Consider the following 26,498-nt stretch of genomic DNA (forward strand, 5'->3'; position numbering starts at 1 on the left):
AGAAAAGCCGCTCGGTGTTGTCGAAGTTACTTCGAAATTCCCTATTCATTGAAAAATGGAAAAGTTCTTATCATGAATCAAACATCAAGTTTTTTTTTGCAGGTGGATCAGGTAAGTTGATTTACCCTCGATGATGACAAGTTGTATTACGAAGTCAAGCGAAAGCCAATGTTTACATTAACGCACATGCTGAGAGCTGAGTTGTACCAGATAAGCTTTTGCTTGCTCGCAAGCTTTTTTCCAAGCAGATAAGACAGCGAACCTCGAGCGAGCGGAAGGAAGAAGAATGTGATGAGCTCATCATTCGATCCGACTGACGATGATCGTAGTAAACCGGTAAAACATTCGCGTAAGTTATGTTTCGCTGTTATTGTTATTCGGCTTCGACACTTTTGAAAATTGGCAAAATTGACGCCAGTGTTTATTGTGTTATCACCCTGGAAACGGTGACGCAGGGATGCAGTCGACAAAAATTTTCCCAAACGATAATCTTGAACCCGGTCGCTGTGTGCGTATCAGCAAGGAAGAAATATTGCTTTGTTTTGTGCGAGTGTTTTTTTTTTTCTTATTTTGCTGAACGAGTTGAAGGCAGCAAAAGTAAAACAATCGTTTTTTAATCTGTACTTTCATGAAATGTAGCGCAACGGAGATGGCTACTTTTCGAGCAATGAACCTTCAGGGATGCGAGGTAAGAGTTGTGATATAATAACTGGGGAAGCCAGATTTTCAAAACTACCAGTTGTTTAACATATTCAGTTTCGTCACATAGTGACGAATGTTAAGCTATTGTTTTTTTATCAGAATTGCGATAGTTTGAGTAAGTAAACGTGATGGCAAAATGCACTTATTTTAAGATTATGCACACTTAAAATTTGAACCAATTTGAGATAATCTGTTTTGTATCTGAGATTATCTGTTCTATATCTGTTTATAAACAGACCCACAAACATCGACGTTGTAAGAAAAAAACAGATTGTGTTGCGATTAGTCCAAACATTCCACAATTTTCCAGCTCACAACATTTCACGGCCACCGGCTCTTTCATAACACAGACATTCTCATTTATTTAAAGCGCGTATCGGCCAGCATAACCGAAAACATGTCCGCTGATAAGAAGTGAAAAAAAAAATCCATCTTCTTGACGACAGCAGCAGGATCGTACGATCCTCCGGCGCCTGCTGCGATTGGTGCATTTCTCCGCTCGCTTTGGATAGTTGATTCTGTCAATCAGTCAAAAAACGTGCACCACAAGGCTATTCTCTCCCTCAATCAAGGGGAGGACCAAGCGTTAATCACAAAACCACTGGCACGGAACGCCTTTACGATTGAACGGACCGTTTGGTTTGTCTAATTAGGCCCACCTTTATGGTGTAATTAGACATTCATTAAAGTGACACGGCTCGGGCACGTGTTTTTTATAACGTTCTGAAATTTATGAACCGAAAACTGAAATCACTATCGATCACGTGACAGTGAAAGTGAAGCATCCCCGGTCCAGTTTTGAAATCGGTCATGATCTAGAAAAAAAAACAGAAACGCATACCGGTACGCATTAAGATAACGCACAACTATGTGACGGCCACGTTCCATTCTGCTGGCCAGAGCCCGCCCAGACGGAACGGCCAAACGGATCTTTTCCTTATCAGTTGTGTTGCATTGGAAGACCCGAAAGAAACACACACACATTATTGGAAAAGAACAGTAAGAAATGCTTTCCAACGGAAAGATTAGGCGATCGAAAGTATGTGTAAGTTTTCGAAAGGGAATACTAATAGTGACCGGCTATACCCGAACCGTACGCGCCGATCCGCACTCAGTTTCCGTCCGGTCGGAGTCCATGCTGGACTCGAAGCGAGAAATACTCCGAATTCTTCCGCGGTGAAAGCATAGAATAATTGAACAGAAACAGCACTTCAAGTGAATTACTATTACCGGTTTGGTAAGCTGTCTGTCTGCCCGCACTGTCGGATATTGACAGCTATTGTAATTTCTACGTGCGCTCTAATCGCAGTAGACAGGGAAGAACGAACGCGTCGGCGAACGAAAGACGGCGTCAAGTGGAAAAGTTTTGTTGTTAGAGGATAAGTAAGGAAGTTTGCACGTGTTTCTTGTTCTTCGGTGCCAGTAGAAGTGAGGAGCAAAATGGGGGGAAATGGAAATGTGCTGGAACATCAGCAATCGACGCGGAAGATGCTGACCAATCAGGACAGCAACGATTCGGTGCAGATGGCGAAACTTTGGACCCTCTCGGAGAAATGGGTGGCGGTGCTGTTCACAGTTGTCGGTAAGCATTCTGAACTTTTTCGAGCGTTTGGATTCAATCGAAACCGCAAAACCGAGGGTGGTGTGTGTCATGAGTGGACCAAGTCAGTAATTGAATGGAAATTTCATGCTAATGTTTAGAAGTGTCATCAAACAAAGTCTTCTCGTAATGTTTTGAAAGTTTTATTAGATATTTTATGAGTTTACTTCCGAGAGTTCATTACTTGACTTTGCCTGTGTGTTGCTGTCAATTCATTCGTGCTGAATCAACTTCGGCGGAGCGGAACAAAAGACTGAATGGTGTTCTAAGACCGCATACGAGTTAGAACCAATGACAAATCCTCAAATAGTCGATAGAATTTGTCTGAACATATTTAAATTACCAAATTTCATGGCCAAATTTGAAGGACTCGCATAATGTTCTCTCAAATTGAAGAAACTAGGTTAGAAGTATCACGCAATGCAATATAAATCAAACTTGAGTAGTTTAAAAAGCAAACTTTAGATAATCGAAAGGAAGATTTCACCTCGTTTCAGATTTGTCAATGTACAGCTCGCTTGACAGTAACTTTCAATGAAAAAAATTATTGATATTATATACTTTACATACAAGTAGGATTCTCTCGGGATCACCGCTTTGTAACGCTTTACATACGATTCTCGTATTTCTGTTAATAATAAAAATACGTGAGATGTGAGACGATTATCTCGAGAAGGGCATATAAACAAGGTTTTTCTGGTTACAAAAAAAGATTCACGATCCTTATTTCACCAACCATTCAACGAGTAACCGTTTTTCAGTGTGCAAAAAGACACCTTAATCTAAATATATAAATTAGGGAGAGAGACAGAAATATGCGAACCTCCATAACTTGACAATGAATTTTCCGATTTGCATGCAATTTGCTCTGTTTTGTTCATCTTTATACAAGGAATTTTTGTACGAAGAGAAAAACTAGAGAATATCAAAGAAAAAACTTTGAGGAAAAAAATTGTGTTTCTTAAAAAAGCATCGGTAGGAGGGATAGACATTACATAGTGCGTTCTAAGAAGGCATTGACAAATTTTTAGTTGTTTGTTTACCAGTTGACAACTACTGCTGATAATTCAATGAAACGTGAGTCATAGTTTATTGGAAGGTGGAAAATTAAAACGGGTTTTGTTTACCAATTACAAGTTTATTTTTTCAATTAATTGTGAATATTTCGGTGAGAGAGACGAAGGGAGATCACCGTGTGTGGTTGGGAGATCACCGTGTATTGCTCGCTGAAACTATTTCCGGAAATGATGGATACCCCCTGTACCGGCGGTGTTCCCCTGAGGACAACGGCCAGTCGTTATAATGAGGGTAAAAGGATATAACGTTGTTGTTGACAACAGCTGGATTGTTCCATATTAACCGTTACACTCCAAAACCTCTAAAACTCACTGCAATGTTGAATTATGCAACTCGCTGAAAATCAAGATCAGGAATTGCGGTGGTGGTTGCATCTTCAGGGATTGCAGCAACATTACTAGAAGGTGGTCGTAGAGCTCATTCCGCGTTCCATCTACCCGTTAAATCTCCACCTGACTGATGAACTGACTTGCAATATTCCTAAGAATTCAGTAATGGCGAAAGTGTTGCAGAATTGTAAGCTGATCATCTGGGACGAATGCACAATGGCAAACAAACGGAAATTTGAGGCACTTGATCGAACAATGAAAGATTTACGAGGCAATACTAGACATTTTGGAGAAGCAATGATTCTGTTGGCGGGTGATTTTCCTTTCATTTTGCTCATTCAATTATAGAAATCACATCCCTGTAACTAACTTTCAGGTGATTTTAGATAAACACTTCCTGTCATTCCACGATCAACGGCAGCAGATGAAATCAACGCTGCAGTTGACGACCAATATGCGAGTTGCAAAATCAATCGACTGCACTGGTGTTCTCGAATCAATTATTAGCTATTGGTGATGGAAAAATACCACTTGACGTTTCTAACGGCTTGATCACATTCCCACAGAATTTCTGCCATTATAACGACGAAAGAGAAACTTATTTCGATTGTTTCCCCAAATATCATCCAAAATCATACAAATTCGATGATTTGAATTTTGCAATTTAGAATGCGATTCCTGAACAATTATCTATACTTAAATCAGTAGATTGTGTGACAAGTTCTGAAGAAGCTACCAATAATACAACGGAGTTCTTGAATTCGCTAGATTTGCCAGGAATGCTACCGAAAAATTTACACTTGAAGTTGATTCAGTTATCATCATGCTCAGGAATCACAATACACCGAAATTATGCAACGGAACAAGATTGGGAGTGAAGCAGGTCAAGAATAATTTAATACAAGGAACAATACTTGAAGGAAAATTCAACGATGAGGAAGTGCTGATACCGAGAATTCCTCTGATTTTTACAGATTGTCCATTCGAGTTCAAACATATAAAATTTCCTGTACGCCTTGCATTCGATATGACCATCAACAAATTACAAGGGTAATCTTTGGAAGTGTACGGAATTAATCTTGAATTTCCATGTTTTTCGCATGGTCGCACCAGACAACAAGACGAAAAACATAGTCTACCACAAAGCCCAAAGAATTGACCTTCAGTGAGAAAAAAAGCAACCACTTTGCTTCAGATGTAAATTTTGTAAATGACTGCAATAACATACTTATATTACTAATGCTAATAATATATCAAATGGAATATTTTGTCAAATGGCTCGTGCTGTATCAAGAAGTCCTCTCCATTAAACTCGGTTCTGGGCTGTATGGCGCCATGCTCCCAGGCGTCTTATCACTCGTAGGTCACTTTCAATCTGATCAAGCCATCGTGTACGCTGTGCTCCTCTGTTTCTGGTGCCGGAGGGGTTACTGAAAAGGGTCGTTTCAACCGGGTTGTCGTCCGGCATTCTTGCGACGTGTCCGGCACATCGCAATCTGTTAACTTTGATCAGATGTGCAATGGGGATCTCTCCTAGCAGCGCGTGCAGCTCATGGTTCATGCGTCTACGCCATTCTCCGTCTTCAGTCTGTACTCCACCGTAGATGGTTCGCAGCACCTTCCGTTCGAAAACTCCAAGGGCGTTGAGGTCCTCTGAGAGCAGTGTTGTCGTCTCTAGCCCATAGAGGACTACCGGTCTAACTAGTGTTTTGTACAGTTTCAACTTTGTACGGCGGCGCACTCGATTGTATTTCATTGTCTTGCGAAGTGCAAAGTAGGCACGATTTTCCGCTTGAATGCGTCTCCGGATCTCCTTGCTGGTGTTGTTGTCAGCGGTCACCAGCGATCCTAAGTACACGAACTCGTCTACCACCTCAAGCTCATCGCCGTCTACGGTGATCCGGGGTGGGAGGCTGACATTGTTCTCCTTGGAGCCTCTTCCCTTCATATACTTAGTTTTCGACGCATTGATCAGCAGTCCAATGCGCTTTGCTTCCGCTTTCTGGTCTGGTGTAGGTTTCCTCTGGTGTAGGTTTCCTCCACCGTCGCAAAGTTTCGTGCTATTATGTCAAAGTCATCAGCGAAGCCGTTAAGCTGAACCCGTTTCGTAAAAATCGTACCACTCGTGTCGATGCCCGCTCTTCGTATAACACCTTCGAGGGCGATGTTAAAAAGCAAACAAGAGAGTCCATCACTTTGTCTCAATCCTCGGCATGACTCGAAGGGACTCGAGAGCATCCCCGAGACACGCACGTAACACATCACACGGTTCATGGTAGCCTTGATCAGCCGCGTCAGTTTATCCGGGAAGATACCCTCGTTCTCGTGCATGATCTGCCATAGCTGTTCTCGATCAACTGTATCATAGGCTGCCTTGAAGTCGATAAAAATGTGATGCGTGGACACGTTGTACTCACGACATTTTTGCAAAATCTGTCGGATTGAAAAAATTTGGTCCGTGGTTGCGCGGGCTCCCATGAAACCCGCCTGGTACTGCCCCACGAACCTCCTTGTTAAAGGTGTTAGACGTTGGAATAGAACTTGGGAGAGTATTTTATATGCAGCGTTGACAAGCGTAATGCCACGATAATCGCAGCACTCCAGCTTGTCGCCCTTCTTATAGATGGGGCAGACGACTCCCTCCATCCACTCTTCCGGTAGTTTTTCCTCTTCCCAGATCTTGGAAATGACCCAGTGTAGTGCTCTAGCAAGCGTTACTCTACCATGTTGTCATAAATGTATAAGGTGTATTTCAACATTTGACTATGCTACAATAGGAACACATACTGCTACTATTTGATTGAAAATGTATAGATTAAACTAAAGACTACTTTTCGATGGAACGAAGTTTGCTGGGTCAGCTAGTATGAGATAGTTATTTTTTTAGCCTTCAGAGGGGTGTATTTTTCTTCATTCAGAATTTAGCTTGAGAAAGTTTTCTTTTTTGTATGTTCTGACTTCTAGAAGCGTTTCTGCTTTGCAGTTCTGGGCCTAATTTGGGATCATTTTTTTGTTTCGAGACCTTTAAAGCGTATTGTATTTGTAATTCAGGGCTTAATTTGGGATTTGCTAATATTTTTTGGCCTTTGGATCTTTGTTTTCGCAATACTCAACTCGGGACCTTTTTTTACCCCTTTAGTAGTTCATTTTATGTTTTTTATGTTTTTTTTTTCGTCATTTTGAGCTTAATGTGAGATGTTTTTGAAGCTAATTTGGAATCATTTTATTTTATGCTTTCAATGTTTTTCAGTCTCTAATCCGGTCGTCTAGTATTAATCAAAAATCTTGCAATGGAACTCATTAATCCATTTATTGAGTTTTCAACACGACTTTTGATTGTATCCATTCTTTATGACCAAAATGGTCTTTTGTTTTTTTTTTATGGCTCGTTGAGGCTTTTCTGAGGATGGGGATAGGGGATGTTTTTTTTTAGGATAATTGTTTGGTAATTCTGGGTTTAATTTAGCAATTTTTTTCTATTATGTTTTCACTTTTTTTTTCGACTCTAAGCAAAGTCATGCTATTTTCAATTTTAATTTAAGGAGTAAATATAGTAATGAAGATAGAAAATAAACTCACTGATGATTGTAGAAACAACGAAAAATATAGTTCAGCAGGTGGGAATCGAACCCACAACTTCCAATCTCCGGTCAGATGTGTTTCCGTTACACCACCGCAGAACGTTAAAGACGTAGTTCTAGAATCGAGTTTGGTATCGCTTATCCAATTCTCGCACTTCGTACATTTACTCCGTAGAGACTATTATTTATAGCTGGCTATTGTTTCAACACCCTCAGTGGAAGTTGGAATGACTTCTCAGTGTGAGAGATAGAAACGTGCCAGTGAGTTGCCATCTCTACCAACAGCAACATCGACTTGTGTCACAAGCGTCACAACGGAAACACATCTGACCGGAGATTGGAAGTTGTGGGTTCGAGTCCCACCTGCTGAACTATATTTTTCGTAGTTACTACAATCATATTTTCAGTTAGTTTAATTTTCTATCTTCATTACTATATTTACTCCTTAAATTGAAATTATTATGTTTTCTTCAGGTTTTTAGGAAGCGGTTTTTCGTAATTCTGAGCTTAATTTGTTATTATTTTCTTTTTTGGTCTTTTTCAGTCGAAATTCGCATCTCAATTAAGGATAATTTTGGTTAATCTTATCCAGATCCTTAGAAGCTTTTTTTTTTGTAATTTTGAACCTAATTTGGGATCATTCCCTTTTTTGGTCTTTTCATATCTTCACCAGAGATTTTTTTAATCAATCGAAAATCTCCCGAATCCCTCATCAATATTTTTTTTTGCAGATTATTTAATATTTTTTTCATACATAGTTTATTGACGGGTTACTGAATTTTTAGTTTTTTTAATATTTCAAACTTGTCGAAAATGGAAGGTAGTCCTGTCCAAAAGTGTCAAATATATCGAAAGTTTAAATATGGTTACTACTCACTTATTAAAATGGCCGTACGTTCATAGAGGAGGGATCGAAGCAACCTGCGACAGCTAGCGGACGTAAACAAAGTTCCGCGTGCAAATTTTTGCTCAAATCTAGAAAATATGCCAATATTTTTGGATTCTGAAAAGTGTCTTCCGGACGGATCTCAAGCAGCGTCAACTCATTGGCTGTATTGTGGTTGGTTTTACCGGGTTCCCTGTATCGTGAGTGCAAAGAACACTACCGAAACGGAAGAAACAGTCACAGCAAACATGCAGGACACATCATTGACGAAATCATTTTTTTTTTAAAGGGGGGGGGGATGTTTGTAATGATTTATTTATGTACTAATATCTATTCAGAATTAATATTGTGTGTTCTGCCACAAATGGTGACATTTCAACACTATTATATATATATATATATATATATATATATATATATATATATATATATATATATATATATATATATATATATATATATATATATATATATATATATATATATATATATATATATTTGTACGCTTTTTTATATTATTGAAAGTTATTAGCTTTCGCAGTAAGATAATGTAATTGTAGGAAAATTATTAAACCTACTTGTCAAGAAAAAAAAAGGAATAAAAGGAATGAAACGAAACTTACAATAAACTTAAATTAAACTTAAAACTATCTTACTGACTATAAAGTGAGCTAATCGTTGCAATTGAGGATTGCAACGATTTTTGTCGGAATTTGTTGATAATTTGGCTTGACATATTTTCTAATGTTTCTACATTAGTGAGCCTATGTAACTCGTTCGTGCTAAACCAGGGAGGACGCTTCAAAATCATTTTCAAAAAAAATATATCTAAACTTTTTTGTAGCCGACTGCATATAACACGAAGGCTTTTTCCTTTTGCGGAAATGCTTGTATCGTCACAAAACAGAGATTTCTCACAACCTTGTGGTAAATTCGGAAGATCAGAAGTAAAAATGTTATATAAGATTGGGCCCAAGATACTCCCCTGAGGCACACCAGCTCTAACAGGCAATCTATTAGATTTACCATTTAGATAGTTAACCTGAAGAGTGCGGTCAGTTAAATAACTTTGTATCACTTTTGTAAGGTAAAGCGGAAAACTGAAATTTGACATTTTAGCTATTAAACCTTTATGCCAAACACTGTCGAATGCCTTTTCTATATCTAGTAGAGCTGCTCCAGTCGAGTAGCCTTCAGATTTATTAGTTCGAATCATATCTGTTACCCTAAGTAACTGATGAGTAGTGGAATGCCTATGGCGAAAACCAAACTGCTCATTTGCAAAAATTGAGTTCTCATTAATATGTGTTATCATTCTATTGAGTATTATTCTTTCAAAAAGTTTGCTAATAGAGGAAAGTAAACTAATTGGTCGATAACTTGATCCCTCAGCTGGATTCTTCTCGGGTTTTAAAATGACGAAATCATCAATTCGGCTCTCGGGGTGTGATTAACGCAAGGGAATTTAGTGCACCGCGTGTGAAAAGTGTGAAATTAGTAAATTCTCAGCGAAATGTTGATTTCAATGCGATGCTTTTTCGACTCGCCGAATTGTCTTTTTTTGCTACTTGGCGATGGTTTCACTATTATTTTCCCGCACCAGAGAGAGAGAGAGAGAACGTACACGGGAATTAACCATTTTTGATAGTGAACAAATCGATCCGTATTGGAGGAAAGGGATGCTTGGATTATAAAAACCCTCCTCGTTTTAGAGTCTTAATTGATTCCACAAGTTTCCATAGATTGCGAATTGTTTTTAGTCTGCAAACGCATGACGATTCGAATATTGGATACGTTCAAACTCAGAAGACTTACGTCTCTTATGTCAAATCTTGTCTCATTACATCTTTTTGGTCTGTTTAGGTTTCGAAGCATAATCCGTTGTGCATTATTCTGAATGATATTCGACATCACATTCGTAAACAGTTTTTCTTCGATCGATATTAAGCGAAACGAAATCAATCAGATATATCACCCTGGCTCCGGAAATACCCATGTTGTGTGGTATTCAGCAGTTTACGGATGTTTTCCAGAAACCGGAAGTCGTCATTTTAGAATTCAAAATAGTGTCTGAACTGAAGTCGATTTTTGGCTTCTATGCATCATTCCGATCATTTTAAGCTGTTTTCCGAAACATTGGATGATATAATGTGTTTCAATCGTATGGGCCTCCCTCATTCCAGAATAGGGAGAGGCGTCAAACTATTATAGAAACATTTCTTGTACTCAAAAATCCTCACTTTCCAAAATCGATTGCATTTGCTTGATAAGGTCTCGAGAAATGTAGACGAGATGACAGACATGATAGATCAATGGCAAACTAAATGACGGCTACAATACCAAATGGCCCCGAAATCACAAAAAAATCTTTGTGCTGAGAACATCGAGCTTTCCAGCGTTCCAACAATTCGTTTGCTAATTTGAACTTAACCAATCACGGTTTATAAGTTATATTAATCTGAAGCAGGAAAATTATTGTAGGTTGTTCAGAAAAATTCTTCTATTCGAGAAAACACTATATGAATTTGAAAAATTTAGCAGTGACAGTAAAAAAAAATAGTTGGTGTAGTCCACAACTGGTAAATTCACCCTAGTTGTAATCGGACTCAAACCACGCCGGATCCAAGCATGCCAAGGCGTCAATCCTACATCCGCCACAGTTTGGGCAACCGAACGGACGAGAACTGTATTTACTTATGTAAAACGGTTCATCGCCGGTATACCTACTCCGAATCCAGCAAATGCTAATTGCTGTTACGAGTAGAGTAAACCCGACCACCTAAACCCACACTTAAACACACACACACACAATCTAAAACGTAAACATTGCGTAGGAGGTTGAAGAAGACCAAAGCATCTTCCTACACATACACACGTTGGGCTCATTGTCCTGAATTGTTTGAAATAATTGTGCAGATTAAATTTCCTCCAAACTGATTCCACCCACACGCAACACGGCGGGGGCACTCGCTTACGCCCTGTCGGTAATTGGGAACTCGACACGACGACGAGTGGGAGTCCGGATCGGGCTGCTACCTCCCGTGAAAAGTTTTCTGTTATTCAATTGTGGTTTTTGCCAGTTTTCAGACTTTCGGAGGGCAAACAATTCCACTCCTGTGGGATGTTTTCATTTCTTTATCTACTCCTTTTTCCAAGCTCAGTCGTTGGTTCTATGGAATCAACCGCTCAACTAAGTCTCATCTCGGATGGATCACCCTGCTCGGTTCGATACTCGGAACGAAATTCGACCTCAGTTTCGGTTTTCGATGAAAATTATTATCGAGACCGAATTAAGGTTCATTACGAATTCTTGATACGGAATTCGTGGGAAAAAATCCTCCGAGCAAGTGGCACAATGTCTGCCGCGACCAGATTGTATTTGTTGCAGAAAGTTTCATCCTGTTTGTTTCTGAGAAAAATTGCACACGTTGTAATTATTATTGTTTACTTTTGGTTTGCGACACAAGTTCAAGGTTCTTTTTGCTATCCTAGCATATCTAACAAAGCAAAGCAAAGCAAAGCCTTGGTGCTATATTCCGATTCGGAACTTGAGCTTCTGTGTATTTATACACAGACTTCGCAGCCAACTGTTAAGCGTACAGAAAAATTGCGGGGCTAGGTGCTACGATCCTACTGACACTAACAATCATTCTCTGGAGAAACCATGTTTTAGAAGTTTTGTGTGTAACTGCAATCACTACTGGATTCAAGACTACCAATTGTTCTAGAATTGGACCGGAAATTGATGCAATGTCCTGCAAGAAACGCTTGCTGCCTCTGCATTCAAAATCTGTCCTAGTCATATTTTGTAATATTGTAACAACAATCCGTTAGACAAATGAGGCATAAATTGGAATAATTTATAAATTTTGATACCAAGAGTTGCAAAACCCATATAACCAAAGCAAGAAAAACAAGATATTGAATTATGTCTCTAATCTCCAGGCTTACTGCGATTGTTACTTGCTACTGACCAGAGTAGACAGTGTGACTTTGCACGCCCATCCCAGTGAGTTTTAAAACTATTTCTCGGTTGCGCAGCAACTCTACTAACAGTGCAATAATACAACACTCTTGCATTTGTTCACATTTACATGCGATGAAATTTGCGATGTGGTTTGCTGCATGCGCGCATGCAACTTGTAAAAACAACTTAGTAGGCGGGTGCAAAACTGTTATTTTAGCTATTGAATTTCTGGCGTTTAGTTGATGTGTTGAAATATTGTGAATCTAATAGGACTATAGGGGTGAAAGTTATGCATGAGATGCTAGCCACAGAACTTAGAGGAAAGTTTGTTTGATGGAGCGACCTGCAATAACAGAAAAATATTGGGCATCAATGCTCATTGTATAAAGAATGGACAAATTGTTATGAGAACTCTTTCAATCAAAAACACTTTGGAAAAATACAATATTATTGTACTTAACGTGTATGCCTGTACAACCGACAATGCCAAAAACATGCTCAAAATCAGCACTGAGCTTCGGTATGTACAACGTAAAGTGTTGACTTTGGATGGCAGTTTATCGGAAGTTGATAAATTTGTTTCTAATGTAGCAGCTGATGACTAGGAATATATGAAGGTAAGTGAAAACGGAGGCTGCTTGGAAGCTGCAAAATGCGCTGCCTATACACTGAATTTGGTTGTTAAAGATTCGTTAAATTTGGTAAATTATATACCTATCAAGAATATTCGGAGAGTAGTCAAGGCTTCAAAAAAAAAAAAAATGAATTTCGTGCATAGTTTGAGTGTGCAAAGGTGCCATTACCTCAAATCGATGTCGAAAATCGTTGGGGCTCATCATGAGATATGACGTTGAGTGTATATAAGCAACAAGATTTTGGACTGAAAGTTTTTGGAATAATTTAAGGTTGTCTTCGAACCCTTTCACATAGCTACAAAGCGCTACAAAATAGCAATCCGCTTATGGATACGTATAAAATTTGTAAAATATATCAATTCAACTTTAAGAAAATTGACCCCGAAGATCAGTTTGTTCATGATTCGAACTTTGAAGAATCGTACTAGAACCTTATTCCAGTATAAAGTATTCAAAGCAGCATTACTTTTCAATCAACGTTGGTGTTGTGCTGATTCACCCTTCTATTCATAAGGAGATAAAATGGAATCAATCGTAAACCCATGTAAATATTTTTTTCAAAATTATTTTTCAAGCTTTTGAACTTGGTTTCATGCATGTTCAAAATATGGTTGGATTACACAGTGCAACAAAAATTGACTTTTTTTCTGCCTTGGCTTCTATATATAATTTTTTTGTGTATTTTCATGCAAAACTAAATTTCCCCGAGTTTGAACATATTTCAACTTAAGGGGCAACAATGGCGTCATTTTGAATTTTTGAGAAACTGGAAATTTTTGAGGTTTTTTCGACGCCATTTTGCTTTGAGACCAAATATCAAAATTCTAAGAGTTTGTCCACATATTAGCATCTTTTTGCCAATCTTTTGAAAAAAAAAAAAACAGATCTGCTGCCTAAGCACAGCGCATTTGACACTTCGCAACATTATAGTTTTTAATTCAACATTCAACAATTAATTATAAATCCAGAGATTTGTAGGAATGCAAGAGTGCCTATTTTGCCTATTTAAATGGAGGAGTAAAAACTACACGTTCATTTCACCTTCCAACAGAATCATTGCAGCATGAGCAAATGCCAATGATCTAAGTCAGTGTGCATTTTAGAGAAAATTGAACAGATTGATTAGATCCGAGCAATGAAAAATTAATCATCGCACATGTAGTGTTATTCTTGTTCTATCTTTTCATTTAACAGATAAATGAAACGATTATTTGCAACTTTACTCAAATAAGCCAGAAATTAGATTTACATTATCAAGCATATGCCCTTGAATAAAATCGAAGCCACGTTGAGAGTATTCACATGCTTGTCGAGTTTGTTGCTACCACGATATAGCTCTTTTGCATAGAACAGCGATGGAAGAAAATCGTTTCTAGCGATTTTTGAATACATATAAAACTCCTTTGTGATGCATTAACATCTCTGTCAGTGTGCGATACACATTTACTCTTCTCACATTTGCAAGCAGATCTATGTGTAAGACGAGTTACGAGGATTGCAAAGGAGCACCATGTATATTAGCGAACCTATACATTAGAGAAATGACAAGACACTCACCGTTAAGGCAACTGTCAACATCAAAACGGATAACGGCAATGCAAAATTATACAGATCGCCCGTTTTGATGTTGACAGCTGCCTTAACGGTGAGTGTCTCGGCGTCTCTCTGGTGTATAGGCTGACTAATGTATATAGTATCCCTGCTGGCGTACTCTCTTCCTCTTCCTTCGCACTATTCGCCTCTTGTCGTGACTGCTAACAACAACATCTGTATCCAAATGTGCACAGCTGAGTATATGGGGTTAGTCGCAATATGTACAATGTACATATGATGAACAAAGATCATTCATGATCATTCAGCCAATGATTGAGATTTTTGTCAAAAAGAGAGTGAAAAAAAAGTGTGTTGTCTCCTACTCCCATAATGAGATTGGTGGCAGGTTGGTTTAGAGTTCCCAGTTGGTTTAGAGATCTTGCTTATATAAAACGTGTGTCAGGATGGACAAAAAGGTAGAAAAGTTTAACATATCCGCAAAAAGTTCGGCAAGTTTTCGCAGTAGAGAATGGCGGTTTCAGATGCGGAAGGCGGAGTTAAAAATATTAAGAAATTAGCTAGTCTTTCGAAATAACCTGTATAATGATATACACCATAACTAGCATCGAAAACATTATGTTTCATTAGGGTGGTTCATTTATTTGACATAGAGTGGTTTATAATATTGTGTAAAAATGAGTATAAAAAGAAAAAAATCACTTTTCACTCAATACCAATAGAAAAATTCCTGAAAATATAATATTTGCTACATCATTGTCGTTAGGGTGGCAATGTTGAATTGGATAAAAATACCATGTAAAATGGCAAGATATTTTAAAACAAATTTACAAAATGTTTCAAAAAACTACTCTGAGCAAAAAAATATAACTCAACCAAAATTAAGATTGTGTCTCGCGGAAAATGTTGAATGCTTCCATGTCATTTACAAAACACACACGGGAGGTGCATGGAATTTGAATAATGTTTTCTATTCCAAGTGTCTTGAAAGTACATGAAACGGTGGATACTGATGGAATATGTTTTTTTGATTTTGTTTGAAAAATATACTCTCTAGGACACTTGTACTTGTTCATGCGAATGCTGTACCAGACAATTTATTCGTTTTATTTAGGGGCCGTCCACATACCACGTGGACAGATTTTTTGACCCCCCCCTCCCCCCGTGGAAAAATGCCCATATGAATTATAAAATTTTTGTAAGGACCGTGGACATCACACAACCCCCCCCCCCCAAGCTGTCCACGTGGTATGTGGACAGCCCCTTACCACAATAATGTCCTTCGCCAGGGATAGGGATCTCAATCAATAAGCAACACAATTGACTCGTTGTTTCTGAGTTTGCGTCGTTTTGACAGTTCAACCATACATTCTCTGTCAAGTTTACATCATCAGAACGTGAACGTGCCTATTGGCTGAAATTTTGCATAGTCGTTTTCATAGGCAAAAAATGCCCTTTTGTGCTATAGGTTCAATTTTTTGAAACACAACTCATATTGAAAAGCTATTGAAAAATGCTATTATGATGGTATTGATGATTACCAATACTTTTAGAGCCAACACGGTTCGTTTGAGCGGTGTGACGTCTTCGGCAAAGTTGTAACTTATAGTTTTGTCTTCCAAAAAAATATAGACTGTAAAAACATATTATTGATTTTTTAAAAACAAATTAAAAGAAAATTAAAAATTTATTATCCAAAACAGCCCATTTGAAAAAAATCGATTTTTTTTATAAAAACTTCGAAAGATTACCTGAACAACGAAACCGGTCATGGAGGAATCAGAAAAAAAGCTATTTTTTTCACGGGGTTCATCTTTTTTGGAAGTACAAAGTTATTATTTACAACTTTGCCAGGTACACTATGACAATCAAATAAACCTTTTTGACCGTAAAAATATTCTTAATTCCTCATACAGTGCTCTATTGGAAATTAAAAATATGTCTACAGTCGAAACGGTTTCTTTGATTGACATAGTGTCTTCGGCAAAGTTGTAGATAATATTTTGTCCTTTCAAAAGAAAAATATTCCTTTTGAAAAAACGATTCAAACAATTTGTTTTTTCAAAAAAAAAAAATTTTTTTTTTCGAAAAACGATAACTTTTTTTTCTTAACTTCTAAATGGTCGGACTGGTTTCATTGTTCTGGCAATCTTTTGTAGGTTTTATTAAAAAAATCAGATTTTTAAAAAATGAGCTCATATGAATACATAATTGTTTTTTAATTTTTCGTCTTATTTTATTTTTCAATAAATGATTTTTTTAAATGTATTTTTTTGGAAAGACGGAATTATTATCTACAACTTTGTCGAAGACGTCACACCAATCAAACGAACCGAAGTGCTTTTTTATTTTATACTCATTTTTCACAATATTATGAATTATGATGTATTCGATGCTACTTATAGTATATATCATTATACAGGCTATTTCAAGAGACTAGCAATCAATTTCATTAAATAAATTCTAAATGTTTTAAACTCCGCCTTCCACAATTGAAAAAACGATTAAGTCCCAGAGAGTCGATTTTTGCATTTTTTTTTTTTCAGATGACACCAATTCTCGACGTTTCATGCGTTTCTAAGTCATTTGGCATCGAAAACCGATTTTTTTTTGGCTATGAAAATACAGTAATCACCCGATTATATCAGTACCCGATATTATCTGCCCCCGATTTTATCACCTTTTTCACCCAATTTTATCATTATATAACATTGTATGTCCACACGCAAAAGTTGAAGTCTTGTACAATCATTGTGTCTTCCCGATTCGCACAAATGTTGCACAGAAATCGCACAATAAATGTGTGAAACCCATAACGCAACAGTTGTACTGCGAATACATTGACATAGAATGAAATCAGAATATGTATCATATACCGACACTTTATTCCTCACGTCGAGTGTATTAGTGACTGCACGCGCTTTTTTCTCAAGCGACGAGAGAAATTTCTCTCTCGCTCGTAGAATTTCCATGTATGTGCAACAAGAAGACACGTCACATATAATTTGCAGGTTGCTCTTTCGCTTCTCTTTCGGTTCGGATTGCGACGCGCAAGGCGATATCTCGTTGCTTCACGAAATGAGCGAGACACCCCTGCTGTACATACTTGATACCAGTGTCTCTCACTCTTACTGTCGGTGCGTGCTTGCTGCTATTCAGAGGAATGCATGAAGAAGAAAAAGTATCTCGAAAGCGTGTGTGCAAAAGACTTGAAAAGCGTAGCATATGTCTCGTCCTCAAGCAGAAAGGAGGAGAATGGCTTTGCTTCTCGCTCGCTTTGCAATGCTGCTTGATACCAGTTGAAACTGTTTAGGTGTAGTAGTTTGGAGCTGCCAAATACATTGGAGAAACGCTAGAGCATTAATTGCGTTATGCCCAACACGCAATCATTGTACTGGTTCCGAATTACATCAACAATGGCGCTAAAAATGCACAATTTTGTACTGGTTTCGCACCATCCAACTTTTGCGTGCACCATCTCCGAATCTCGCAATTATTTACAAGTGCCAGTTCCACTGTCATTTAAGATACAAGCTTTCGTCTTTTAATGTCTGTAGACAGTATCCTCGATTAATTTTTATTTTTAAAATCATTGGTGTTGTTTCAACTACTTCATCGATTTTTTTCCCTCTCTAGTTTTGCTCAGGCCTATCGGTCCAAAAAGCCAGGGATTGTGACTGTTAGATACGTTACGTACGTCATCGATTTGTTTCTGCTACTGGGTGAATGAAGAAAAAGTACAAAAAGTCTCAATTTTCATGTGTTTTGAAATGTATTGAAGAGATATTTTGTGAAAGGGCTATCAGTAAACCACATAAACACATTTTGGGTCATTTCTGATCCCTCTTCCGTAACCTTAGAAAATAGCTGAAACTAATTTTTTGAGCTGCTTGAGATATGTATGACACTAAGAGAACAACTTCACAGATTTATGCAAACACTAATACCTAACCTACGAACTAGTAGTGAAATTTATGTTTTACTTATATGAGAGCCCTCCCTCTTCCAGAGGAGGGAGGGGTGTCGAGTGACCATTGACATATTTCTTACTCCTAATAACCTCACCATGTCAAATTTGGTTCCATTTGCTTGATTAGTTTTTAAGTTACGTAGAAGTTTGTGTTATATTTGTATGGAAGCCCTCCCTTTAAGAAGAGGAAGGGGTCTCGAGCTACTCTAATAACCTTTTCCGGCCTCAAAAACCCCTGCATAAAAATTTTCACGCCGATTAGTACAGTAGTTCCCACGTCTATAAGGATCAGAGAAGCAGACAGACGGATAGAACTGCTTTTTCATATGATTCGATTTCTTGTAGTAATCAAAATCGCTGATTTTACGTGTTAAATTATTGGTTTACCATCTTTTATAACAAAATAATAATAAAAAAAATTCCCGATTTTATCACTTTCCCTATTTTATCACTCCAAACATCATCAAGGGGGTGATATAATCGGGTGATCACTGTATTTGCAATGGTCGACTAAATTGATTGCCCGGTTTTGTGATGGAATTGCTCTGATATGAAACATGATGGTGCAGCATCGACGTGTTATATTACAAATTACGTAACGCTGAAAATCTAGATTTCAGACTCCCCCCTCCTATGTAACGATAGGTAGCGTTCAACATGACTCCTCCCCCCTAAAATTACCACTAATCAGTCTGACTCCTCTCCGAAATTTTCAATTTCGAGCAAACATGATAGTTACGTAGCTGTCTCTACCACCCCCCCCCCCCCCTCCCTCCCTCCCTCCTACGTAACAATAAGTAACGCAGTAATTCTTTGTAAAAAGTCAATCCGAAAGGAAACGATAAAAAAATAAAATATTACACGTAGGTACCCTGAAACTTATTGTTGCTTGAAAAGAATTATTGTTATGTTTACTAAAAATCTTAGTTCAATATGACTAAAAAGAATTTAGTTTTAAGAGATAGGTTCAAGCATTTGAGTGTCTACTATCAATCACGCAAACTATGCCAAGCTTGCGTTTTTTAAATTTATTTATATCAGGTAGCCACCTTCTCTCTCTCTCTCTCCTCTTAGCACTACCTCTGAAATTAATATGAGGAAAATGTTCCATTCACCAAACCATAACCAAACGAGAGGTAGATAAATTCTTCGGCATAACCGCAAGCTTAACGTAGGATAATTCGGTTAATTGAATAATAGCAAAGTTTGGTACCTATTAATTTCTGTATTACCTGCTTAAGCAGCCTTTTTTTTTAGATGAATAAAACAAAAAAATATTATATAATATCATGTTTCACACTACTCCAGCAGTTTTTCATTAATTGGTGTAGCAAACCTGCTGAAAACAATCGTTGCCCAAGTAGTCCGATAGCCTAAAATAACTCTCCCTCCCGCCGTCACCGTACCACATCATTGCTACTGCGTCACTGTGATGCGAAGGGGACAAGTCAAGTTTATTATTCTCTTTTGCTATCGTTTTTCCTCGTGCGACGAGCCACGTACGGAGAAAAAAACACAACGAGTTGCGCGGATCATTCTCTTCTAAGAGCTGTATATAGTCTAGTTATGTATTTATTATTTCCGAGTGAGCAATGCATCAACATTTTGTTACGTACTGAGAGGATTCAAGTTTATTCATTACTTGAACACATCGCAATCTGTACAGTTTGGGACAAAACGACAATCGGGTCATAATCGTTTCGTTTCGGTCGCTGCATAGAAAAGGTGTAGTAGGCAACGAAAACGAATATCACCTCATATGTGAATCAAAAACAGGTGCTTGTTTACTCAACGACGACGCCTCAATAACGACGCTACAACAGCTTGTCTACCGCTCATAGCCTGCAATCATAGTAATCTAATGACGTAGTTTTTGGAGTAAAAGGCGAGAAAAGGCGAAAATGTATTTAAATTTTTTTTTAACTTTATCAGTTGATTATTGTTATTTTTATGGCCTATTAACTCGTCGGAGATCAAGACAAAACAAACACAAAAAGAGTCATTCGAATCCGTTGATTCTATTTTAAGTGGAACGCCATTTTACAGACACCAAGTTATTTTTATTCAATAGAAGATAATAGATTGCCCAACACTTCGGCCAGTGTTGTTGGCCTTTATGAAGGAAAACTATTGAAGATACATTTTTCATAAATTTAATTTGTGAAAAACAATGTTGTGATGATCCTTTTTCCGTCAAAAAATATGTGTTTTCTATTGGAAGTCATTATTCTGCTTTAGCGGCTATCTACAGTGATGGCGAAAATAATAAATACACTTGCAGTTTTGAGTAGTTTTCCATATTTGCGCACTGATTTTAGTTGTTATATGATGTTATGTAATGACGTATACGACAATCTTTTTGAAGGAGAAACGGAGAAATAACTGGAATTCTTCTGCGTCGATGATTCCGAAAGTATTTTGCGTGAGGTAATGTTTCTAATGTGACGAAAAAAATAAATACGCTATTAAAATATATATACAACACATTCTAAATAAGCTTTATTTCTCTACATATCGTTAGCAAAGTTATCTTTTACGTTACAAAACTCACTTTAAATATTTTGTGGCTTGTTCTTTGTTTTGTAAAACCATATTCAATCTTCGTGGTATGTTTACCACCAGATTTTCACGAGTAGAGTCTGGAATAACATTTCAAGCTGCCTGTACGATGTTTCATAAGTCTGTTTTATTTTTTAGATGATGCTTTGCAACCTAGACTTTCACAATCTTCCATATGGAAATATGGAAAATTACCCAACACTGCAAGTGTATTTATTATTCTGCCATCATTGTACTTCGTGATAACCCAAGCAGCAAAATTTGATTAGGTTATGAACTCTGTGCACCAAAGCAACAAATTCAGTTCCTTATAAAATGACAAAAAAGGCACAGGAGGCGGAGCTAACTGCAAGATTTTCGTTGTTTCAACACAAGTTTCAAGAATGTAACAGCATGAACTTATGCATGGATTTTGACAACAACATGGTAAATGTCAAATTTCAGCAACGAAAATGTATCGTAACAGCAACTTGGAGGAAATAGCAATTACATGGCGTTGTGGTAAACAATCCATTGTCTGTGTAGCGATTGATCTTCGATTATTCCTAGACGTTTGATGAGGATTCCACTCCAGTTATCATTTTCTATCCAATGTCCACGTTTCTACTATCTACGTCATTTGCTGTAGAAATGCTTACAAGCAGACTTCCTGAAATCTCGCTCGCACAAAGAAGAGGCAGTGTGCTTTGCGCTACAAGTCTCGTTTCTCATTCAGTCGCTTCGTGCTGTGTGCACTGTGCAGCGTGCGAGCGAGAAAACTTACCATTCGTACGAGCCATGTCTCGTCGCATGGGAATTTTTATTGCGACGTACACGAAGATATCTCGTCTCCCAACTTAACGAGTGCAGTGCATGGGCGTCGCGTACTTTAGAAAGCTTGCGTGCAAATTCTCGTGAGCTCGTCTCGCGAGCTTGCCTCGCATGTTGCTTTGCGCTAATGGTGCGAGAAGGAAATTGATTTTGCGCAGAAGGATACAGGCAGGGGATTTTATGATTTTTTTTATTCACGGTGTTATAGCAGCATGCGTCAAAACACCGTTAGAATTATCAATGATATAACCTAGTTCATTTATTTATCAATTCAAAATTCTATGATTAATTCATCCGACTTTTGTTAACATGAATTAAGAACGTTGTGTTACTATACTTATTATGCTAACGGTACGAAAATGCACCGGATGCAGAGTGTTACGTTGGTTAACAGAAGTGTTTCTTTCGTCGGTATAGATGTCATTTTGACTATCTTATGATAGAACTCTGTTTTTTAGTTCTAAGGATAAAAAATGTGGTTTGAAATTACAACATAAGTTTTTCGGGAGTTAAAAATAGTAAAACCATTGAAATTGTTTATATTTTCGAGTACATGTTGATGTTGGATAGAATTTTCGAATTGAGTACACTAAAGTCGCTTTTTATGCGGGGGATACATGCCGCGTAAATAACCGCGTAAATTCCGGAATTCGCGTAAAAAAAACCGCGTAAATTCTGCAATCCGAGTGAAGAGGAACCAAAATCCGCACCAAAAAAAAAAAAAAGTAGGAGGTTGTATCCAAGACACGACCGCATAAATGACGTAGAACTACGTACACTATTAACAAATGCATTGAGTGTTTCATTACCCTAGTAACACAACTGGTTTTATCAAAGTTTCATAGCGCTTTTTTGGCTGTATTGAGCGCTATGAAACTTTGATAAAACCAATATTTTTACTTGGGTAATGAATTATAGTGTCTACTAATGAAGGGTTGTGAATTTCGTGAACCGGATTCAGCAGTTAGCAGAACGTGCCGAGTTAAAAACCATACACAGCACACACACACACAAATCATACCATATCATAGACACACACACATCATACCATATCATACAGACACATACACATCATAGCATATCATACAGACACACACACATCCTATCATATCATACACACACATCATACCCTACACTCATCATACCATATCATACATACATACACACATCACACCATATCATACACACATCATACCATATCATACACACACAGCAAGCAAGCGACCAATCAGAGGACGTTATTTCTATTTCAACAAGGCTTGACAATTTTCACTAGTGCAATAGTTCGTAGATTCAAACAACATTTTTCTGCATTTGGGCAGATGCGTGTATAGTTTTCCAATCGATTGCTGCAAGAATGAAGAAAATCGGTTAAAAACCAACCGACCGAAATGCTTATTTGAAAAGGGACAAATTTCGTCCCAGTTTTTCAATTTGCATCCCTGTGTGGTATGCTAAAGTAAAACGTAGTTCTACGTCAAAAAAACTTGTTTATTTGCCTTGAGAAAGGCATTTTGATGTTCAAAATCTGTAAAAGCTGTTTTCGCATTCAGTAAATAAGACGGCCGCGACAGATTGTATTTTCTTGGATTCAGCACATAATTTGTTCCGACGCGTACCGGTCTAGCTCACAAGACGAAAAACTGATCGCGCGTACGTTTTTTTTCCTTTTATACTTGCACACTGGCAACTAATGAGCCCAACCCTCGCATCAGAAAATATCACGCAATGAGCAATTATCTCAAGCCATTTGCGGCAGGACAAATGAACTTATTTTATAAGTTTCGATTTATCACGGCTTGCCACTGCTCGTCAAAACCTCCTGAAACGATTTCAAAACACTAATAGCCACGGAATTCGAATGCGGTCTAACACAACAGTTTAACTGTCGGTTAGAACAAGTTAGGGCACCGTTTCCGAAGCAAAACGAATTTGTTATTTTTTAACACGTTTTATTATGTCAAAGCCGACGTTTCAAGGATATATTTCCCCGTCCTCAGGGCAAAAACGAGGAAATATATCCTTGAAACGTCGGCTTTGACATAATAAAACGTGTTTTAAAGAAACCCGTGACCGAAATTGCCATCATTGAATCCATTAACTATTTATTGGTCAAACGCCGCTTAACGTTATTATTTACTGTTCATTCACTGGGCTCGAAAAAGCCTTCGTTGAATAAAATTGAATTAACTTTCCTCATAAATTTTTCAAAAGTCTTTAAAAAGACTGTTTCTGAACTGCGTGATAAAGTTGTGTGCTAGGCCGCGGCTGAAACCTTCACTGCAGCAAATTTGTTAACTACAGATAGCCTTCCTACAGTTCATCACTTTTATCACAACTATTTTTCTCCAGCTCCAGTGTTAGCGCCATGAATCAATCAAAAGATTAGAGTTCGTTGCCCAATTGAAACAGGAACATCCAGCGTTCCACTAGCAACAAACAGCAATACTCTGACGCGTGCTGGTCTAGCTCACAAGACGAAATAACTGTTCGCGCGTACGTTTTTCCCTTTTATACTCGCACACTGGCAACGAAAGGCAGCAAGCAACCAATCAGAGGACGTAATTTTCGTTTCAACAAGGCTTGACAATTTTCAATAGTACAATAGTTTGCATAATCAATCAACACTTTCCTACATTTGGGTGGAAGCGTGTATAATTTTCCAATCAATTGCTGCAAGAATCAAGAAAATCGGTTGAAAACAAACTGATTTATAAGCATTTAAAAAGGGACATTTTTCGTCCCCTTTTCGTTAATAGTTTTTGTATTTGCACCCCTATGTGGTAGGCTAAAGAAAAACGTAGTTCTACGTCAAAAAATACCGCGTAAATTCCGGATCCACGTAAAAAACGCGTAAAAAGCGACCTTAGTGTATAGATATTGCAAATCAGGTTCTGAAGGTTCGTGATAATCTGATCGTAGTAATACAGTTTTGTGAATTCTTCCGATTAATACACCTTCAGAAGGGTCTGACGACATATATCGTATGTAGGTACGGTAGGCAGTCTATACACCAGAGAGACGCAGAGACACTCACCGTTAAGGCAACTGTCAACATCAAAACGGATAACGGCAATGCAAAGTTATACAGCTCGCTCGTTTTGATGTTGACAGTTTCCTCAACGGTGAGTGCCTTGTCATTTCTCTAATATACAGTTTCACTAAGGTACAGTACGGGTGTCTCGCTCAGTTCGTAAAGCGCTAAGACATCGTGTGGTGCGCCGCAGTCTCTTACCGAAAAAAAAGAAAAGAAACCTCTCGTCGCTTCAGTAAAAAGCGCGTGTACAGGAAGTCTGTGTACACGAGAAAGTCTCACGAGCTGTAGCGCACGAGCTGTATCAAGTATGTACAGTACGGGCGTCTCGCTCAGTTCGTAGTGCGATGAAACATCGCCTTGCGCATCGCAATCCGAACCGAAAGAGAAGCGAAAGAGCAACCTGCAAATTGCATGTGACTTGTCTCGTCTCGTCGCACATACGTAGAAATTCTACGAGCGAGAGAAAAATTTCTCTCGTCGCTTGAAAAAAAAGCGCGTGCACAGGAAGTCTGCTTACAAGTTTATCGCTCAGTTTTTTGAATTTTACTACTCTAATCATGCTCTTGCTCATGCTCAGTTTTTAATTATGCTTCTCTAATTCGTCAGTACCCGATCAAAAAGACAAAACAAAAATGTAACAGAGGCTGTTAGTTTGTTACGGGAAAAACCTTACAGGCTGTGTTTTCAATTTGATCCCGTTAGGTGTTGAAATAACAGAAATTATAACAGAAATGATTCCACAAGTACCAAACACATATCAAAATTTGTTACTAATATATCAGCTTTCTAACAAAATAAGATAGTATATAGAATAGTATGATGACAAACATTGTTGGAAACATGATTGACCGCCCGCGGTTGCTACTCCGTTATTGCCAGATCAGCTGTAATTACACAGAGAACCAATGGATGATGCTTGGGATTAACATTCATCCTCAATGTGTAAAAACTGGTGACCTTAATCTTTATTAGGCAATACCAGCGCCGGCCGCATCCGAATGCAGGTCAAAGAAGGAGGGTGTATAGGAATATGTTGACGTGATACTCGCTTTATTGGAAGCCGAGAACACCTCTGCACTTCCACGAGTAATCACTGGGATGTTGGAGAAAAGAGTAAGGTTTGCAGCAGGTTTCGTTTTGGTAAACGATGCGCTGAGTCCAAGTACCGGGTTCATTATAACAAATATCGCGCGTACGAGTTCATTATAACTTCTACGGAAATCATAACGCGATCCGAACTCATTCCGGTTGATGATTTAACACCGCAAAAATAAAGCGTACGCGAGGATACCGGACCTATGACTCAATCAAGACAGATTCAATCTGTTTATTAAGTCATCATGCAACTACCGAAACGTATATCTCATTGATTTATCTCAGCTGACTACAAAATGTTACGAGAGCTACGAGTGTTGAGTCTACGTTAACGCCTCGCCACTCCTATCACTTCTTCACGATATTTCACGCCGATTCTCTATTAGCTGTTGATGCGAGTGTTGTCTATCAAATAGAAAAATCGGCAAAGTTTCATGCATCCAAAGCCCCAATAGTTTAAAAAATGCAAATATGCAAATTGACCAAAATATATATCTTAAGTTTGTTGACAAAATGCCAAACTAGTCATAATTGGGACATAGTATACAAAAACCTCTGCTCAAAAGCTAGAAAAATCGAAAAAATTGAATCATAACGCAGGTAGCAGTTTTGACCAAATACAGCAGGAAGTCCCTTCGTGGCTATGAGAGGCATGTGGTGCAGAATATGGCCGCTTTATGTCAAAACACAGATTGCACT

At 38.0% G+C, this 26,498-nt stretch overlaps 2 protein-coding genes across 2 annotated transcripts in view; both read left to right on the forward strand.

Annotated features, from left to right (window-relative positions):
* The window catches only part of LOC129718891 (octopamine receptor Oamb), a 274,903-nt gene extending 274,417 nt beyond the window's left edge, over positions 1-486 (forward strand). The window contains exon 8 of the transcript XR_008727074.1: positions 103-486. The gene's annotated coding sequence lies outside the window, so the exon portion shown is untranslated. The remainder of the gene's footprint in view (positions 1-102) is intronic.
* Positions 487-1,792: 1,306 nt separating this feature from the next.
* LOC129718892 (facilitated trehalose transporter Tret1-like) overlaps positions 1,793-26,498 on the forward strand; it is a 62,113-nt gene continuing 37,407 nt past the window's right edge. The window contains exon 1 of the mRNA XM_055670099.1: positions 1,793-2,284. Coding sequence (XP_055526074.1) covers positions 2,143-2,284 — 142 coding nt within the window. The 5' untranslated portion in view covers positions 1,793-2,142. The remainder of the gene's footprint in view (positions 2,285-26,498) is intronic.

This window comes from Wyeomyia smithii, chromosome 1 (genome assembly GCF_029784165.1).
Source record: "Wyeomyia smithii strain HCP4-BCI-WySm-NY-G18 chromosome 1, ASM2978416v1, whole genome shotgun sequence".
Taxonomy (NCBI): Eukaryota; Metazoa; Arthropoda; class Insecta; order Diptera; family Culicidae; genus Wyeomyia; species Wyeomyia smithii.